At 41.9% G+C, this 21,449-nt stretch overlaps 1 protein-coding gene across 4 annotated transcripts; it reads right to left on the bottom strand.

Moving 5' to 3' along the window:
- Nucleotides 1–3,989: 3,989 nt before the first annotated feature.
- LOC107221495 (rab-3A-interacting protein) lies at nt 3,990–21,022 on the bottom strand. Of its 4 annotated transcripts, none has more exons than XM_046744504.1 (8): nt 20,779–21,022; nt 12,725–13,156; nt 11,914–12,430; nt 11,552–11,809; nt 7,942–8,510; nt 7,721–7,823; nt 7,567–7,633; nt 3,990–7,261 (listed from the first exon to the last, which is right to left on the bottom strand). In XM_046744504.1, exons 2-8 carry the CDS (start codon nt 13,057–13,059, stop codon nt 7,182–7,184), a joined length of 1,929 nt encoding a protein of 642 aa, XP_046600460.1. In that variant the 5' UTR covers nt 13,060–13,156; nt 20,779–21,022; the 3' UTR covers nt 3,990–7,181. The 4 variants fall into 4 exon arrangements, with proteins under 4 accessions (XP_046600460.1, XP_046600462.1, XP_015515985.2 ...); XM_046744506.1 differs by lacking the exon at nt 20,779–21,022 and adding an exon at nt 15,522–15,632; XM_015660499.2 differs by lacking the exon at nt 20,779–21,022 and adding an exon at nt 15,128–15,562.
- Between the last annotated feature and the right edge of the window lie 427 nt (nt 21,023–21,449).

Raw genomic sequence — 21,449 nt, 5'->3', positions numbered from 1 at the left:
CAGAACCTGGATTTTCGACATTTTTCAGCAGGTGCTTTTTCGCTCGCCATTTCTCTCCTGTTGGTCCTACGTTCTTTTCGCTGCGATTTCTGAGTTCCTGAGGGTCCAATTGGTCAGATAAGGGTCGTTTAAATCGAATCTGAGACCAAAAGTTTTTTGCCCAAAAAAAAAAGTAAGGCTAACCCCTTTGTGTTTTTGGCGAAAATTTTCGCGATTTTGAAAAGTGCTGGAATCAATTAATTGTAGCACTGATCGGACGTAATTTTGCGAGAGAAATCGATTGGGCGCAGTCCCAACACGCTGCGATTAACGCATCAAAAGTTACAGCCAAAAAACCAGAACCTGAATTTTCGACATTTTTCAGCAGGTGCTTTTTCGCTCGCCATTTCTCTCCTGTTGGTCCTACGTTCTTTTCGCTGCGATTTCTGAGTTCCTGAGGGTCCAATTGGTCAGATAAGGGTCGTTCAAATCAAATCTGAGACCAAAAGTTTTTTGCTCAAAAAAAAAGTAAGGCTAACCCCTTTGTGTTTTTGGCGAAAATTTTCGCGATTTTGAAAAGTGCTGGGATCAATTAATTGTAGCACTGATCGGACGTAATTTTGCGAGAGAAATCGATTGGGCGCATTCCCAACACGCTGCGATTAACGCATCAAAAGTTACAGCCAAAAAACCAGAACCTGAATTTTCGACATTTTTCAGCAGGTGCTTTTTCGCTCGCCATTTCTCTCCTGTTGGTCCTACGTTCTTTTCGCTGCGATTTCTGAGTTCCTGAGGGTCCAATTGGTCAGATAAGGGTCGTTTGAATCGAATCTGAGACCAAAAGTTTTTTGCCCAAAAGAAAAGTAAGGCTAACCCCTTTGTGTTTTTGGCGAAAATTTTCGCGATTTTGAGAAGTACTGAAATCAATTAATTGTAGCACTGATCGGACGTAATTTTGCGAGAGAAATCGATTGGGCGCAGTCCCAACACGCTGCGATTAACGCATCAAAAGTTACAGCCAAAAAACCAGAACCTGAATTTTCGACATTTTTCAACAGGTGCTTTTTCGCTCGCCATTTCTCTCCTGTTGGTCCTACGTTCTTTTTGCTGCGATATCTGAGTTCCTGAGGGTCCAATTGGTCAGATAAGGGTCGTTTGAATCGAATCTGAGACCAAAAATTTTTTGCCCAAAAAAAAAGTAAGGCTAACCCCTTTGTGTTTTTGGCGAAAATTTTCGCGATTTTGAAAAGTGCTGGAATCAATTAATTGTAGCACTGATCGGACGTAATTTTGCGAGAGAAATCGATTGGGCGCAGTCCCAACACGCTGCGATTAACGCATCAAAAGTTACAGCCAAACAACCAGAACCTGAATTTTCGACATTTTTCAGCAGGTGCTTTTTCGCTCGCCATTTCTCTCCTGTTGGTCCTACGTTCTTTTCGCTGCGATTTCTGAGTTCCTGAGGGTCCAATTGGTCAGATAAGGGTCGTTTAAATCGAATCTGAGACCAAAAGTTTTTTGCCCAAAAAAAAAAGTAAGGCTAACCCCTTTGTGTTTTAGGCGGAAATTTTCGCGATTTTGAAAAGTGCTGGAATCAATTAATTGTAGCACTGATCGGACGTAATTTTGCGAGAGAAATCGATTGGGCGCAGTCCCAACACGCTGCGATTAACGCATCAAAAGTTACAGCCAAAAAACCAGAACCTGAATTTTCGACATTTTTCAGCAGGTGCTTTTTCGCTCGCCATTTCTCTCCTGTTGGTCCTACGTTCTTTTTGCTGCGATTTCTGAGTTCCTGAGGGTCCAATTGGTCAGATAAGGGTCGTTTGAATCGAATCTGAGACCAAAAGTTTTTTGCCCAAAAAAAAAAGTAAGGCCTTTGTGTTTTTGGCGAAAATTTTCGCGATTTTGAAAAGTGCTGGAATCAATTAATTGTAGCACTGATCGGACGTAATTTTGCGAGAGAAATCGATTGGGCGCAGTCCCAACACGCTGCGATTAACGCATCGAAAGTTACAGCCAAAAAACCAGAACCTGAATTTTCGACATTTTTCAGCAGGTGCTTTTTCGCTCGCCATTTCTCTCCTGTTGGTCCTACGTTCTTTTCGCTGCGATTTCTGAGTTCCTGGGGGTCCAATTGGTCAGATAAGGGTCGTTCAAATCGGATCTGAGACCAAAAGTTTTCTGCCCAAAAAAAAAGTAAGGCTAACCCCTTTGTGTTTTTGGCGAAAATTTTCGCGATTTTGAAAAGTGCTGGAATCAATTAATTGTAGCACTGATCGGACGTAATTTTGCGAGAGAAATCGATTGGGCGCAGTCCCAACACGCTGCGATTAACGCATCAAAAGTTACAGCCAAAAAACCAGAACCTGAATTTTCGACATTTTTCAGCAGGTGCTTTTTCGCTCGCCATTTCTCTCCTGTTGGTCCTACGTTCTTTTCGCTGCGATTTCTGAGTTCCTGGGGGTCCAATTGGTCAGATAAGGGTCGTTCAAATCGGATCTGAGACCAAAAGTTTTTTGCCCAAAAAAAAAGTAAGGCTAACCCCTTTGTGTTTTTGGCGAAAATTTTCGCGATTTTGAAAAGTGCTGGGATCAATTAATTGTAGCACTGATCGGACGTAATTTTGCGAGAGAAATCGATTGGGCGCAGTCCCAACACGCTGCGATTAACGCATCAAAAGTTACAGCCAAAAAACCAGAACCTGAATTTTCGACATTTTTCAGCAGGTGCTTTTTCGCTCGCCATTTCTCTCCTGTTGGTCCTACGTTCTTTTCGCTGCGATTTCTGAGTTCCTGAGGGTCCAATTGGTCAGATAAGGGTCGTTCAAATCGAATCTGAGACCAAAAGTTTTTTGCTCAAAAAAAAAGTAAGGCTAACCCCTTTGTGTTTTTGGCGAAAATTTTCGCGATTTTGAAAAGTGCTGGGATCAATTAATTGTAGCACTGATCGGACGTAATTTTGCGAGAGAAATCGATTGGGCGCATTCCCAACACGCTGCGATTAACGCATCAAAAGTTACAGCCAAAAAACCAGAACCTGAATTTTCGACATTTTTCAGCAGGTGCTTTTTCGCTCGCCATTTCTCTCCTGTTGGTCCTACGTTCTTTTCGCTGCGATTTCTGAGTTCCTGAGGGTCCAATTGGTCAGATAAGGGTCGTTTGAATCGAATCTGAGACCAAAAGTTTTTTGCCCAAAACAAAAGTAAGGCTAACCCCTTTGTGTTTTTGGTGAAAATTTTCGCGATTTTGAAAAGTGCTGGAATCAATTAATTGTAGCACTGATCGGACGTAATTTTGCGAGAGAAATCGATTGGGCGCAGTCCCAATACGCTGCGATCAACGCATCAAGAGTTACAGCAAAAAAACAAGAACCTGTGTTTTCGACATTTGTCAGCAGGTGCTTTTTCCTACGTAACTTCTTTCCTGTTGATCCCACGCTGTTTTCGCTGCTTTTTCTGAGTTCCTAGGGGTCAAATTAGTCACGAAAGGGTCATTCAAATCAAATCTGAGACCAAAAATTTTCGGCTCCAAAAATGAAAAAAAAGTAAGGCTAACCCCTTTGCATTTTTGGCCAAAATTTTCGTGATTTTGAAAAGCGCCGGAACATATTCTTTCGTGCACTATTCCGACGTAATTTTGCGACAGAAATCGTTCGGGCGCAGTCACAATACGCTGCTATCAACGCATCGAAAGTTACAACCAAAAATCGAGAACCTGTGTTTTTTCGTCGACGTCGGCGTTATTTTGTGAGAGGAATCGATTGGGCGCAGTCCCGAGTTGCCATGAGCAATGGATCACGAATATCAGGGAGACAAGGATGAAATTGCGCCGTATAGGTCTATTTTCGCATTCTTAGCATCCATCAAGTCTCATTAGGCTGCATGTCATTTCATCTAGAGGAAAAGTTCTCCGCTCCAATTCCACAATTCATAGTAATGTGATCACTCGTTGACCTTGTTTATGTTTGACTCAGTGCTCGCGATATTGAGGCCTCAATTGAACGCAAAGTTTCTTTTGTAATAATGACAACAACTTTATTTCATCCTATTTTAACATCATACAAGTTACTTTTTTACAATTTGATTTTTATCGCGGATGCGTTTCACAGGCCACAGCGATCAGTTTTTCCTTGCGTGTCACAAAAATGTACATTCGAATCTAAATTGACGCCCCGTGGCCCCGAATAAACAAAGCGTGATGTTTCATCGCAGCGTGTAACAAAATTCAATTCCTTCTTTTCTCCTGTCTGACCTCTTTTGTAAAAATGCCGGTGTTGCAGGCGCAGAGTTGTACGTTCGCCCGCTTTCAAGTGCATACGAAAATGGCAATTTAGCAACAGCTTTACATGTGTGTTGAGGGGTAATTGTCGAAGGACTGGGACAGAAATATCTTGCGCATGATAGACGAAAGGCGATTTCTCTTGTGTGATTAAACTCGTCTGCTGAGCTAGCAATAAATTAAATAGTGCAACAGTTCATCTTACACGCTGCTAATTGTAAGTGAAAAGCAAGACTCAGGTTGGTTGATGTTGTACCGAACGTGCCACCTACTAGGAAAGCCGCCAAAGTAGTACAAGAATCGTTGACAGTAAACTCCATGGAAATGGCGTTGATTAAATTATGTAAGAAATTGGGACACAGCAGTCGCTGTGAGAGCCGTACCCTCTGCGCGAGGGTGTACTTTTCCTACATCAATATTATTAATAATAATTATACGTATGTACAATTGTACACCACCGATTAATATAAACTATTGTGCGTCCTGATGTTACACTGTATGCACAAAATATTTATCTCATACGACATACAAGAGACATGTAAACATTTATAAATATTTCTCTTACATAATATATACAATATGCACGCGTATAATAGCTCGTAATTATTTATAGTGAAGATGAAACTGTTAGGTTCCTTGGTTAATGTCATTGCTTAATGCCTAGCGATAAATGAAGATGACGATGGTAATGAAGCGAGTGTCACGTAACGCAAATTTCATATGTATGTACAAATTATATAATACAAGACATATACACGCCATGATGAGCTGTGCTGGGTAAAAAATTAAAACACAGACTAGTTTCATTTTACTCCAGATGTATATGTATAGACCGTACCTGCATGCATATAATACGTATGTAATTATAACCTGCAAGTGACATTTTCTGTTTACGGTGCACTAACTAGACAGTTTGTTTTTCTTTTATGCGTGTGCGTAGCATATGCACACACGTGCGTGTAGATGGGAAATGAATATACATAATAGGAAATAATATCAAAAACTTAAGGATTGAACGTAGGATTCCAAGTCTGAACCTACAAATTCGCACCAGGTGTCTGTTATATCAGATGAAATCGTGCAATAAATGTGAAAATGCGTTTTGCTGGATTTTTAGGGGCAAACCCCAGAATAGTGGTGTGGCATTCAATGCGAATACATTTCATAAGCTGCTTTCTAACATCTTTCCAGATTGGTTAATGTAATTTTTGAAAAAATATCAATATATCAATCCGTTATCTCACGTCAGTCAATATATATACAATGCTAGTAAAAAATATTACCAACATTCAACGGCAGTTAAAACTTTACGCCCAGTACGAATCTATCAACAATAATATACAATGTTGAACAGTTATTCGACAAACTAAAAATTTGTCAACGCCATCATCACATCGAGGTACCCAACGGGCAATCATGATCATGATTTTTAAACGTTATCGAAGCACCCACGGTTAATTATTTCTAAATTAGTAATATTAATAAGAGTGATAATGACAGCTACAATAATAATTATAAGCCAATGTTACATTCGATTATAATATTCTACGGTAAGTATACGCATGTCTGTATGTAATTATCAGTATTTATTTAAGAATTATTATTCTTCAAATAAAAACGCAATAGTTGAATATAAAATCCAACGTAACAGACAATGATTGAACTAATAAAATATCTTTGGCGATCGAGAAAGATTTTTGTCAAACTATTATTATTGCAAAGTTGAATGATTATCAAAAATATTCCAAATGGCGGTAGAAATGCAAAAGAAATATGCGATGAAGTAAATTTAACAAACTCTGTCAGGCCTGGTATACAGGTTCATACATAGACCATCGTACTGCAATTTTTAGGTATACTAACAAAAGAGTGACAGCATTACCGGTCTTGTTTTAACTATATTTTCGTATTTAGTTTCATCCTCCTCGTCCACCTGCCGACCAAGAGAAAGGATTTCATCCCATTCTAGAGCATGACAATTATTCAACTGCAGCATTAGATTATGTACAAACAATTAATATTTAAGAACTAATTGTGGATAAATTTGTTAGTTACGTGATGACGAATATAACTGTTCATAAATACACCATAAAAGCATACGTTATTGTTTGCCTGTCTTATATATATACACGGTTATTCTAAAATAACCTTGATTGGCAGTTACAAAACTCTGCGTTTGTCATAATTTATCTGACACGAAACGTTGGATGTAATAATTGTATTATGAAACTGTTGTGCTTTCAATCCTCATTCTTCGTAGTATATAGCTTTAGCCTGTTAGCCATTTTGCAAGTACCCTTCGCGTAACCTTAGACAGATTTAGAAGCAAAAGGCCTCAAACCCTACAAGGTCGCTGTCGAACAATTGTATATTGATACGCACTCGACCGAGTTTTTAATTAATACGTATCTGTGGATACAATAAGAGTATTTCGCTGGTTGGGAGACGAAACTTAAACTAAACGTAAACCTCGGTGGGGCTTATTTAAACTCGAACTATAACACCATACGCCGTATAGGTGTATCGATATAAAATCGAATCAATTCCTTGCAGTATCTCCCCGCCTTGTATCACAAATTTTTTGGCCTCCTTATTCGTTGTAAATCGTGAGATATCGAAAGGGTAGCTAGATTATTGTAGGATAGTTATAAAAATAGTGAAATCAAAGAGATTGTTTATGATTATACACATGTATCCTTATACTTATCGTCTATCTATAGACACGTGCAACAGATGACTGGTTTTAACTATATAGTGTCGCACGTACCTGTACCTTTGTCAAATTTCAGACACGCGAACTCGAACGTTTCTTACCAATGCACGTAGCCATTTTTATACGGGCAATTTCATTGCCTAGCTACCCTGGTAAAAATGAAATCAGTTCGCATAGATGCAATGAGAACACTGAAATCGTTGTAGGATTCAGGAAGAAAGTGCCAGTCCTAAACGGGCCAAGACCATCTCTTTTCGAAGTCTGGTGATTTCCCAGTAAATGTCGTGAACTGTGAAAGAGAAACGACAGTTTATCAGTTACATACATGAAAAGAAATTACCTACAATACCAATCGTCAGCGAACGATCACACGAATTTTCACACAGACATGGTGTATTTATAATTAAAATCGTTGGCACTTGTACACCGAGCAACGATTTTTTAAATGTGTTACAGGGGACCGATGATCAACGATATTAGCATTGCTTTCTTTACGAGCTTAGAGTATGTGGATATATTTCTACGAAATGTCGTCATAGTTTAATACGTATGTCTTCGATCGATGTACGCAGCTGTATTATATTACAAACTTACCTGAGCTTTTGACGAGACCGCGCTCGATGTATCGTAGGTAATTCAGGAAGTCGCACACAGCGATAATCTGGAGCACAAAAAGTTGTCGACAAATCAGCATCGCTTGAATGATGGAAAGTACGTATTGACGTATTAGGAAATAAAATATATTTACCCTATTGCGACAGATCTGCGATATCGAGTACCAGTGGTTCTCTTGATCGCCGAGTCTCATACGGTAGTGACATTGTCGCGGTGCCTCAAGGAGCGCACACTTCCTGTAATTGTCAAGAACATTATTTGCCAACCGTAATCATTTATGATTGAATTTTGTGCGAACAAGTCGATACCCGCCAATTGCTTACCGTACGTTGGAACAAGTGCGTGTCAACTTACTTGGGGAAGGCAACTTTGGTTTTATCACTGACAGCCTCGACAAACACGATCCCGTCAAGGACGGCCTGCCTAACTTTTCCGCTGAGATCCTTGTTGGCAAAGTCCAAGCATAGGTCGATGTCCTCGCGAAATATTCTCTTGACGAACGGATCGGCTCTGTCGACACAGGGGTTAGTCTTCCACTGTAGGAATTCCTTGTGAACAACCGGGTCCACCTCCAGGCCGTCACGGGGGTCGCGACCCTCGGTCGGCTCGACAGGTAGAGAGGGTCGTTGTTCCTTCACCGGGGATTCTGGCGGCGAGTTCTCACGGCCGTACTTCAAATTAAAGTGTGACGGTGATCTTCGGTGCCGTTTTGCGAAAATTCCACCGGGTGTCTCTTCGCGGCTTCGACCGTCAATCTGTGGGTGAAGATGGGGGTTTGGCCTGGCAGGGGTCGACGTCAAGACGAGGGTCTTCAGAGCGGCTACCTCGGCGGCAAGGACTTCCGACTTCATCCGGCTTTCCGCCAGCAGCCTCTCAGCCGTAGCCTGTCGTACGTTCGCCTCCCTCACCATGTTGTGTGCCTCCTGAAACAATCATCACAGAAAAGCCGATTGTCGTAGGTATACAATGGATATTGACGCATTCTCGATACTTCCCGCGTGACTCGCCTCCTCGTTTCTTATCTCATTATTATTATTGTTATTAGTACCGCTATTGTAAAGTGGCCTCGCACATGAGATGGGATATTGTAAGTAAAACGGATACACGACAGGAAATCATGCATTAGTCGCTGTTTCTTAATAATGAAGAAAAAAGAACACGTCTAAAACAGTTGCAACATTCCGTTGAGTATCCGTTTTATCGAATCATTTTATTAAATGCGGAATATTTCCTTTTACTTCTTCCCTACTTATCGTACAGTTTATCACGTTTTTCTCCCGAGCAGTAACGGTAAAAGTATCGTGTAATATACGTATAATTAATTAATATATATAGGACTTCGTTTTACCTGCCTCACATATAATTATAACAACATTCAATTATGAGCATGCACACCTGTTCCGTGACGTATGGTTCCAAATTTGCAATTTCGAAGTGCAATTCTCGTAAACTGGCACTCAGTCGTTTTTCCAGACAACGGTTCATGTGATCAGCGTATGCGAAATAGGTATTGGGGAAACGTTACAGGTCTACTTCTGAGTAAAGTAAAGAGAATCAGATTGCCCGAGAAATCCCAGATTTCGTCGGGATCGTTAATATGAGTTAACTCGATTCTTTACTGGAACATAGACGCATACTTCGCAATCCACAAATATGACTACCTATATATTTGCACTGAGACATAGGAAGGAATCTAATGCGGCGTGAATATTTAAACACAATTGTTACAGTTTTGACGTACACCGAAATGGAACTAAACTAATCTGCATTCGAAATATAATTATGTCTTCCTAGAGTAAGTATACACTGGACATTCGAATAATTCGTTTCTTCGAACTCGCGATCACTTACTGAAGAAAAGCTTTCTGAAGACTGTCTGGTTTTGCTCATGTAATCGTAGCTACGAGAGCAGGTTACCACAATTTCCGCTCGACGAGAATAAAGAGGCGCTTCCGTTTCGGCTGACAAATATCATACCTATCTATACATACATTTGCTCGGAGGAAACTGCGGCTACACACTCAATGAAACGCCCGCCGTGTCCACCTTCCACTTGATACGTGTAAGAAATTTTCACTCCAGAAAATTAAAATCAGGCACGTGTCATCTTTGAATATATCTTATACTCGATACACGGTCAACGAAGTTTAACACCACTCACTCGGTATTGTAGTTACATTACGGCTATAGCGCAAGATTGTTGAAAACACTTTAGTTTCGATTTCTCTGGAAGTAAAATTGTACAATCCTATATATAGATTATCTGTACTACTTTTTAGCGAAAGGTTATCAGCATTTGGCGAAGCAAGAGTCCTTCGTCGATTTGTAAAAGCTTAGCAAATGTGAAAACAACAAGATTAAGATTTGCTTGCACAGCCGCGAGAGAAGTCGATTCGAGCATTAGAATAACGAGAAGCACGAATAAGCAAAATGGATTTATAATATCATATTTGGCCTACTAAAGGATGGAAGTCGCGGTGGATAGTTCAACAGATAACAATTATGGGTACGTATTCTCCCCAATGTGCGAATATAAAGATTTTTGAACACTTATTACACGTAGGTTTGAGGTAGCTCATGTACATACATATAGTACTCGTATAATATCGTCAGCTCCACATGGCCGTGGTCTGATTATTTTCTTTTCATCTTACACGAGACCTTGACGTACCTAAATAGGTATGACCAATTATAAGATATCCTATACGTGTGTCGCGTTGGCTCGTAGTTGTTACGTACGTTCTTCGATAAGTTCGTAATACAATTGCATACGAAGACCTGGATTCGCCGACCGCCGCTGCATCGTCGGAGTGAACATCTGGTACAAGCTTGTCTATTCGGCTGAAGGCAAAGGCTTACGACGGGCTTCGCAGAATATGACGTAATGTCGGAAATAAATTCAGACCTGAGAAGATCAGTGTGGAAATGACGAAGTTAGTCTTTTCAGTTTTTTATTAAAAATTCGCAATTACTCGTAATACTCATAATTTCAACTTGATTGTAACGGTTAGCCGACGAGCTGTGTCTGAACCGAATAGACAGGCAATAACTGGTAACAGTCCGGCCTCACGAATGCCGAGGATTTGGAACGAATCGGGAAGTGAGTAGAAAGGCAAAGAGGGAGCGAGGTGAAAGCCACGTATTTACCGAGTATTACCATGCGGTACCAGGCTCGGCTGGCACGGGTATAGTAGTCATCCATCCTTGTTCAACCTACGCGGTATTCTCCTTTTCATTTTTTGCGATAGCAGCATGATTTCTCGAACCCAGCGATATCAAGGGGGGGCCCTCATTTGTTTCCGATGCCTGATAGGTAGAAACGCGGTAATGAAATGTTTTGGCTCGTCTACTTAAGGTAAGTGTACCAGTTAGTGACACGTTTTCTTTTTCCAAAGTTATAAATTTACGGCAGAAATTGGGAATTTCTCGGTGACTAATGGTAAAGCCAATTTCTAGAGGTTTAGGCATTAGAAATTTATTTTTTGGTAATTTTAGAACTAAGGATCAAACAGATACAACCAAAAAAGGTCAATAATTGGGACAGGGTCAATAACTGGTACGCTTACCTTAATATCTTCAAGCACCGGCAGACGCATGCAGGATACGTGGATACACTTTACAATAGCACAGAATAAATATTATGAATGCATCGCGATTGTAATACGCGTTCTCCTATGCTTCCACTGCCATTGATCAATCAGAGCTGAAACCCTAAATTTCTCCACGATTACACAAACGATGATGATGGTGCGTAGGGACATATCTAGTAATCTGAATAACTGACTACTTAAATAATAATAGGATCAGGATGAAATTGTTTGTCACAGAGTGCATTGATCAACTAACGGAAGGGGTTGATCATTTCCAAATACCGAATGCGTTTATTATAGTTCAGGGCGCACTGACCGCTGCTGTCATGGTCAATGCACGAGAAAGTAAAATAGCATGAAATCGGTTTGCGTACTTGAAATAGACTGGCGGTGAGATCCTCAAGTTCGGTTTCGACGTCTTGCCTGATCCTGGACAGCCTAGTGACTTCCTCGGCCTTGAGTTTAAGCTCTTGATGCGCTCGCCTTAGCTCGTCCTGTAGTTTGGCAATGGCGTGTTCCTTAACCTCGGCCACCGTCCTGCCCCAATGTACTGTCGTCGACGAGCCTGTGGAGCCTCCCACGTTAGACAGACGTCGAAGGCTGTCCAGCTCCTCCCTTGACTGCGATTCAACCTTCGCAGAAGGAAGAAAATGGAAGAAGTATCGTTATACCAACTACCAATCCAATATGGGCTAGGGGTGTTCATACCTATGGTGTAATAATCATATATGCTCACCTCGGACTTGACAAACTTCTCGACCTCGGCAGCGGTAGAAGTCAGCAACGATCGGGTCGTCAGCGAAGCCTCTTGTTCCCCCCGAGGATCGACTTTGGTTTCGCCTTCGTGCAGCGAAGTGCAAAATGGATTCAAGCTCGGTTGCGGAAATGCGAGTCTCGTCGACGCGGGATGCAGAATTCTGCTGGTGGTGGAATCTTGTGAGAACCCATCCGCTTCTGAGGTATCACTCGACGGTTCCACCGCCAATTCCTTTATCTGCGTAGAGGGTGCTCCGTAGGTGAGGTCAAGTATTAAACCTGCGGGTCTCTTGCACATACGAAACTCGAGATCGGAATCGTTTTTCGCGCTCTCCGATGACTCGGTGTTTCGCAACGAGGGATCGTCGAATCGGTTAATGGTCTTGAAGTGGTTCGGATCCTGGAAGACCCGAGCCTCTTCTCCGGACTTAATCGGTGAAGCGGCTTCCCACGTATTCTCTTCATTGTAGGTGCTCGATGTCGTTGACTTCCCAGAGCTAGATCAATACGGAATTCAAACTCTGTATTAATTCGCATCACTCGTAAAATATAACACATGACAGTTCTTCAAGCATATCAACACATAATTACGATTGGTTTCCAAGAAATAGTTCCTTTCACTATTTCGACTAGCTTGAATTAATCATCGCGTCAAGTGACGCAAACTGAAATACTCGGAAAACTCCTTATTTGTCATGCTTGAGAAAAGAATAACTCGAAACCGAGCCGCTAGGAATAATTGATCTAAAACACCTGCCCTGCACGTAGGCGGGCAAGTCGATTATATGTACCTCTTGGCTGCCTCGGTAGAATGGAACTGTTTCTCGTCTTCGTCAAAAAGTCCCGTGGGTTCGTCGTCGTCGTCATTTCCACTATCCTTCGCCTCGTATCCAAAGAGATCGGTCGCCGCGCGAGCCAGGTCCGACTTGAGGATCGGATGATTCGTCCCCGTTGAGCACTCTGCTTCCTCCGGATAGAGCTCTTCCTCGTCGGTCGTGTACTCTTCGTCCCCCGTTGTCCCCGTACTCCCAGCACGCCTGTGCTTAGTTGTCAGTGGCCGATAAACGTATTCCGCTGCCGCGACACAACCACCCACGGCATTAACCGCGGGGCCGCTTGAATCCATGGAGACTTGATTCTCCACTTTGAGAACCCAATCTATTGCGCCTCGTTCATTCTGCACGAACGTTCAGCCACGAGCCTCGTTTCCCCGTTTCGTCCAGCTGATGACAGAAAATCAAATCACGCCTCGATATAGCCAACATTGTAAACCCATAATCACAATTAGTCAAACAACATCACGGGTCCTCTTAATTATACGGAATGGATAATCAGAGAAATATGTTCGGCGCGAAAAAACCCAGACTAAATATATCACGCAGTACATCTATAATGTAACTCTCGTAGCGATCGCTTACACGTCTGCAGTGTCGAGACAACGCCGTATCGTAAAGCGTATCGTAAAGAGCTAAGTATAGAACCCCTGGAAGAGAAGTTCTTCTTTTATACAACCGTCTACGTAATCCTCCGACATCAAGTCCGCTTTCGGTTCAATCAAGTAATTAAAACACATAAAGGATGGATTCCAAAGTGGTCAATTGTCGCATTGACAAATTGGTCAAGTGGCTGAATGATGAAACCGCAGAAGGGATTATGTTACGGTAGCCAACAAGCGGGAGCAAATTACTACGTATGCAAAGGCGATGTAGAAGCCTTGTTCTACAGTGTTCCACTGCAGGTGATTATCGTTGTGCAGTTTAGTCCTACCTTCTACTTTCTTCTTACTTTTCCCCGTTGGTAGACTCGTACAGATCGGTAGCCGAACATCCTACGCACATTTTTGATGTATTGTTATTTCTTTACTTCTTACGTAATTCGAATACTGTCCAGCTAACGATAAATAATTAATCAAATGCGCTCGCATTGCCGATAGAGCCTCGTTCGACGGCCGAATAAATTTCTATCCCATCTATAGGTTCCTTTCTCTAGCTTGCTCCGCTTTTTATCATATGACACAACACTTGGCACCTTTATTAAAAACGTTTGGCACTCTCCTTATAACGCCGGCGATGATCGTAGTACGAACCAAACCCTGCCGTGATGCATATTTATTATTTATGCTTATGAATATACATACCGAGTACATGCGGTTAGTTGGCATAAAGTTTGTTCGCTCTGACTATACCACCGTCATAACAGTTGAATTGCCAAGGTATACACATACATAGACATAGGGTAATAACGCTCCGTCAAAGAATCTGTACCGTGCTGTTGTATTCGGTGATGGTGATCTACGCAACGCACGGCCAAATTAATTACCTCGAAGGCAGGAATTATTCACGTATTCTCTCGACGATGATGGTTACATACCTATACGCCTAAGATTTGAACACCACGTGCAACACTATCTAACGGAAAACCGGTTTTCAAAACTAAATAGACAGGTATTATTGTACCTTGGCATGGGCGATTTCATTGGCTTTTCGAAAACAGTTATGGGAAATTAGTGGTTAAAAAACACTGTCGAAACGAAGGAATGGACCAGTTGACTTGGATAAAATTTTGATAACCTTAACCTAATTCCACCTCATGATATTAGCATTGTGCACTTTGTACGTATTTTCGATTTCGAAAATGTTTCACCGCTACCATTGGACGGGAATGGCACCTTTTCTTACAAGTTAGTAGAATAGTAATCGTATTACAAGTGCAGAGGTTGAAGTTACACTTACGGGGCTCGTAGAACAACGATGTATTACCCGTTTGCCCGGGTTCCCTAGGAGTCAAGATATTTCCATGGTTAGAATTACGACAGAGTTTTAAACGCGAACTTTTATGCGCACCTATCGTTTTTTTTGGCTGCCCACCAACCTAACTCCAACACTAGCATGATAATTAAAATACAGCATGCGAGTTATAATTTTATCAATTTTCGCTGTCTCATCGCACAGACAGCACCAATACTTTCATTGCCTGGACTAACCAACGGCGATTGTATACCCAGGCCACAGACGTTCCGATGCATTTCAACGGACAGAAGCGAAACTTGTCGCGACTTATGCGAAAGCAATGGGCTGTGATTAATTCTTGCCTGAACAAACATCGTATAACACGTAATTCATTGTGACTAGCTTGAAACCCGGATGGCTGAAACTAGTTAAAAACTATTAGGCAGGTAGTATTATCCCACTTACAACTTTCCTTCAATCAGTTGTGTAGTTATACGGGAAGTCTGTAATCAATGGCAACTGCAACACTCACTCGATTGCACGTCCAACCGTGATGCGAAATAATTGTACAAAATACAATAACAAGATCTGGCACAAGGATTACCAAGGTCTTCGCGGAGACCAAAGAGTTTGGTGCTACAGCGTGATGACGGCACGGGATAACGCGAGTTCTGATACTTGCGAGACAAAGAGGCGGAAACTTCGATACGTTGGCTGAATCACCATTTATATTCGTATTATACACAGCCGGCCGATGAGTGCTAAACCCGGGCAAACAGGTACGAACGTACACGACTTGTGACCTGGTCAATGTACGTTACACGGATAAGGTGTATCTAGGCGAGCGAAGCTGTCTTACCCGGGTTGTGATTTTTACGGCACTAAAACACATCGCTACACCGCAGTTTGGTTTAGGTCTCGCGGCTGACGGTGGCCTCCCACTATTATCTACTCCCACACAGCTCCGAGGAATCTACCAGCCTCTCGGCTGGTACAGCTGGTTAACCATTAAATTAATCTCTCGCAGTAGACCCGCTAACACAACTCTGCACGTGCAGCTACACCCAATGGGATACAGAGTACCAGTGAGTCTGGCGCGTTAGCAAAAAATATCATGATACCGATGTGAAAATTAAAAGTTAGCTAATGTAGTCACCAGCGAATTAAAGCTTTGAGAAATATCAGCAGCGAATCAACGACCATGTTAAAATATACATACCTATAATTTTTTGTATTTTGTGCACTTACTGCTGGCTGTTCATTCTCTGATTCAGTCACCCTATACAAATATTTACCTACAATCGCTTGAGAATGAAAATTAATTCACGAGGTCTGTGCGGATTAGCCTATGCAATGTTTTTCGAGTAACATTGAAAGTATATTGTACCTACATGACATACGAATCTATCTCAATTTGATAACTTTATCGTTACTTATATTCAACGCTGGCTGCTTTGCACCCGATGTCTGATTACCCTTGGAAATATTTTTCGACATTCTTGCAAGAATACTGCACAATACTTGTGCATGCGTACTTATCTCTGGTGCCGTACTAAGCAACGAGTAGCTGGGAAAAAACAGGCCAATAAATACGAATCGTAAACACTTATTAGCCTGCTGGTATGGAAATATCGACGTTCTTCCAAGACACAAAACCTCTCCTGTTGCGAAATATTTGCCACACAAGCAACTGAAAGATTATTGCGCAAACAATATTGCGATGTTTGTATCATCAGGCGTCGAATACTGGCAATACTTTTTGTGATAGATCAAACCGGTCGTTGAATGAAAGCTGAATGTTACATTGAAGCTGAAACCCTCGGCAAATGATTTCTCGACAATAAGCAAAAGCGAATCAATTTCGTCGGTAATACAATGATTAATTTACCATTGTTTCTCATAAATTGTTAGCCACGATGATGCATTGAGCTTCAAATTCAATCAATCGCATGATGGTATAGGGAGCTGGACCTACTGTACCACTATTGCGATTGGAAGAGAAGGTATTCTAATTTGGATGAGGTACGATTTTTTCGATAAACAAAGTTCGGCGTATCGTAAAATGCATATGCATGTGTGTCCGTGTGTACCAACAAGAATGAATATCCGCACGTTCCAAGCTCACGAGGCCGCGACGTGACGTGACTGTAATGCATATGTATAATCGCAATGGGTCTGGTGAATTCCAATCCGTTGCAGCTGAGCTTGTGGGACGGTAAAGAGTGAAAAGTACCACGAAACCGATAACGTGGACGATATTTAATCTTTTCCACGAAGAATATCGAAGTGCTGAAGGAAATCGAAGAACATTTGGACCGTCTCATTAACGCCATTTTGTATTATTATTTTTCAGTGATTATTACTGCGTCAACAGTTTGTTTGAAACCGTTTTCTTCCCTGCTATCGACGAGTTCTTGACCGCAGCGGCTAGGTCATGACTTGACAAGGGTCATTTCACTCGATAATACAGAACCAGGCAATAATCTGTCTCGGTACAACCCATGAAACGAACTTTCTACGATCTGATTAAATATCCACAATCGCACAACTACCTGACCATACCTATTATTCTGATTACAGGTTACATACCACTTTACAATCCCGTATTTAAAGGTATGCGTAGTCAGAAAATCCCCACACGAAATTATGTAAACGCACATACACGGTGGTCCGTATGCACGCAATGTCGAAACAATAACCGGTGGCAACTATAATGAAACAGGACGTCCCGAAACAATCCAATTCGAAATTTCGCACAATACCTACACAGAGGATCTTTTAAAGGTTATCTGCAGTAACATTGTCAGCGTGGTTCATGACATGTTTCCACGAGTCACCTCGCAGTTGGTTAATCAGTTGTAAGATTCGTTAAAGAGATCTGCATGATATAGTGCGCGAAGTCATACCTGCCATCTTAATTCATATGGTGATATCTATTGGAATTACCAACTAATAAGTGCAAGCATCGTACGCAAAGTGGGAATTAGGTGATGCCTATTCTTCTGTATCTTTAATAGCAGTTTTTTACGAGTCAGTGTATTTCAGGTGGCATAATTGTGTACATGTGTATACTGCAGTGTTTGTTTATTTATAAGTAAAGTGTAGGGACGTGGCTTCGCGAAACCTTATAATAGCAAGAAATTGTGTAATAACAGAACGGTGATCTATACTATACTCGGAATTCTCTCGCTTCGTACGAATTTTTTATTCACACACATACGTTCCAATAAATGTCTGTACAGCAATCGAAATTTACAAAATTGCAAACAATATTCATTCAACTAACAATAAGAATAATTCCCTACCCTCCGCGCTTTCTCTACTCCTTCCTTGTTGCGTTGCACCTATGAAATCAGGACTCGGGTTTCACAAATTCTTCACCCAGGTCTACAAATATTGCTTCCAATTAAATGTTGGCGTCATACGCGAATCCGCAACGGTCGCGTTTATAGGTTTTTCATGTTCTGTGACGTTGTATAATACACCGTGGCCATTGCGCAAAAAGATTATCGTGTGTGATACAAACGAATAACAAAGAAGCTGCAATCACACGATACGTGCGTGCAGGTATATCCCACGTTCGTTAAAATAAGATTAAAAAAGTGAGAATCAAGTATGGACAACGTGAGACGGCTGAGAGGGAGAAGCTCCATTACCATGGAATGCGTTGCGTCGCGGATGTAAAGGTTGCAGGCATGCTGCAGGAGGCACGAACCGTCACGATCTTATCCAGCATCAATTATTGCCTACCTGGCTCAAGGCTCCGGAGGCGCTTGTAAACTAGAACTTGTATTTACCGTCGTACTATCGTACTTTCCGAACCGTACGCAACGAGGAAAAGGATTGTTTGGATCAACAATGGCTTCTTTGCGACTGGCGAAAAAAATATCTTACTTCAGAGAACCAAATATTTCCTTGATATGTATTTGAAAAGGGTAAACATAAACATCTACACACTACAGTCTCCTTACATCGTGCATGCAGAGAAGAAATTCTTACTCAACCAAATATTTCCTCGGTAGACTAAATGTGTGTTTTTTTTTTTCGGTAACAAGTATTTATTTATAAGAGGAAAATAGCAGAGAAAAAGGTACACGAATCGCTGAAATGCAATCGTTTGGGTGATATTAAACTGGTACATAAAATCTCGGTTTCAGGACATGCGGGAAATCGTACTACTTCCCGTAATCACAGGTGCGCAACGTACGCGCATAACTGTCTACGTTTCCTTGTATACCTATACTGTAAGCATTCAGCTAGAATGCTGCTAGAATGCTGCAAGGATGATCGTCAGCCAGGGAACATCGGGTCGAACACACCGGTTCTTCGGGTTCTTCGGGAGTTCCCCTGCTGCTACCGGCAACGGGCCTCTCGGTTATTGGCCACAACTCCGAGTTAAACAATACGCGTGTAACTACTAGCCAAAGGAGAGGTTGACACTTCCATTCATGAACGCGTTAAATGACGTCAATTATTATTGAGTATTGATCGTGAAATTGCTACGAAGAAGAGGAGCTCCTGTATTTAGACGCTGAACAAATTCAGATTGTATATCACAGGTGTACAACGAGAGAGTGGATGAGCAGATATGCAGACAATGGGCAGGAAAAAGTGGTTTGCGGGAAGATAGATGATTGTTTCATGTTTGATACGCTGCGTGTTGTACAGGATTGTTGGAACACCTTCCGTTGCAACACGGTCATCTTTCCAGTTCCCACTCCCACGCGATCCGCGGTAAACAATACGTCCGTACCTACACCACAGCACCGAGATATTTCAACTTGTTTTATTGTTAGTCGAGCAAAGGGGAGTCGGAAATGGCGGTGGTGGAAACATCAGCCCAACCTTTTCTCTTCACGCAGATAGATGGGTTACACGCGCGCACTTGACTAACTGTAGGTATTTCCACTTGGCTAATTTTTTAACTAACTCTAAATTCATACATTCACCCCTATGTTTCGTCGAGTACTATTAAACCACACCCAAGTTCTGACCTGCACTCTCTCTAAACATCTCTCATACAACACTCTCTCTATCTTTCTTGATCAGGCCGCGTGTCCCCGACCCGGCAACTATGACAATCATTTATCTATAACCTATTCCAACTCCCGGAATAGGAGAAATTATTTCCGCCAACGTTTCTCACAACTGTAATTCGCCACGTCATGGGGTACACGTGTGTATGTATGTACCTACATACGCGTACCACTCGGAAATAGTTACCAGCGTGTGCCAACTTTCACCGTAAATTAAGTTCAGGTGCTAGAGAACATTATAGAAATAATATGTATCAAAAAATCAATGCCACGATCGCAAAACTATAATTACAGTTATCAAAGGTACGATATATACATCTAAAATATAGTCCATAGTGAGATGCGCGGTTTACGCGTGACAACTAAAGTAAATAGTTGTAAACGGACCGTTCGTTATTCGTTTGCCGCAACCACCCAGTGAGATTATATTACGGTGGAAGCACTTGATCAATGCTAGCGTAAAATTAACGTAACGGTGACCGAACAGCAACCTTCGACGAATTCAAATTAACGCGACGAACGGCTTGCTTGGGTCAGTTACTCGATGACCCAAACTGTCGCGGATCTTGCAAGTGAGGCGCGATCCACTTTTGGACGCGATCTTGAACTAGTCTACATTGAATTTAGAGATATATATATATATATATATATATGTGGATATTATCGTCGATCGTGACATCTCTTCCTTCGCACAATCTTTCAAGCTGGCAATGTCACTTTTAGTCCTGCTAACACAAAAATCTGAAGGACGACTTCAACTCTAGAATATAATTTCGATCGAACTTGGAGTGAAATCTATTTTGGGAGAAGCAAGAGACCTCTTTGTTAGAAAACTGTCAATTGATTTCCAACACTATATGCGATACACGTATTCGCGACGAAGAGTATTTTGAACCGTCCACACCACGGTACAAAATACCGTATATTTACACGGTACGTTATATCACAGGTGTGTATATGTACGCGAAGAATGTAGGACCGTACAACGTAAGGTCCAGATACTTTTTAATTACAATCAGCTGGAGTTTTGCCAATTGTTCAAGATTGAAAATAAGACGCGGTAAGAAATATTGGACTCACTCGTTGTTGCGTTACCCGAAACGATTTTGCAGATGAGATGCAGATCTCTCCTCGTATTATCCAGTGAGCCGTGCAGCACACAAGCCACTATTTTGATACGTCCACCACTAGTTTAATCTGACTAGCACACATTAAAAACAAACCACCGAAACTCCTGTGGCTCTAACCTTGGCTCATAATCAACTTGCCGTCTGCGGACGGGCGAATACTGACGAGACTGCGTAGAGTTCTCGGTCTGGTCGTTCACCGTCGCGTCGAGGTTCGAGCTCCGGCAGCCCCCCCTCCTCCTCTCCCGCCCTTCTCCGCCCCCTCCCCCGCCATCACCCCCGACCGAACCACTATTCCTATACTTATTTCATTTCTAGGTATGTATACCCATACGTGCTTACGCATGCATCTACGCAGAGACTCAAGCTCACCTATACGACGAGACTTTTTAGTTCTCCGGAACGATATTTCTCAAGTGTTCGTCAATCTCTGTGTTTCTATGCATGTATGCATGTACATATAATACATGCTTGAAAAGCGTTACGCATCTTACCGTAGGGTGGACTCGTCGAACTACCCTTATTCACCACTCTCCGTCGGCTCGGTGGTTGTGCGGTTCGCTCCTGCGCACTCCGGTTAAGCAATGCCAATCTGAGCACTTGTACGCATAGGCATACGGTATA

Source organism: Neodiprion lecontei, chromosome 6, assembly GCF_021901455.1.
Source record: "Neodiprion lecontei isolate iyNeoLeco1 chromosome 6, iyNeoLeco1.1, whole genome shotgun sequence".
Lineage (NCBI taxonomy): Eukaryota > Metazoa > Arthropoda > Insecta > Hymenoptera > Diprionidae > Neodiprion > Neodiprion lecontei.
This window is presented reverse-complemented; position numbering and strand designations above follow the sequence as displayed.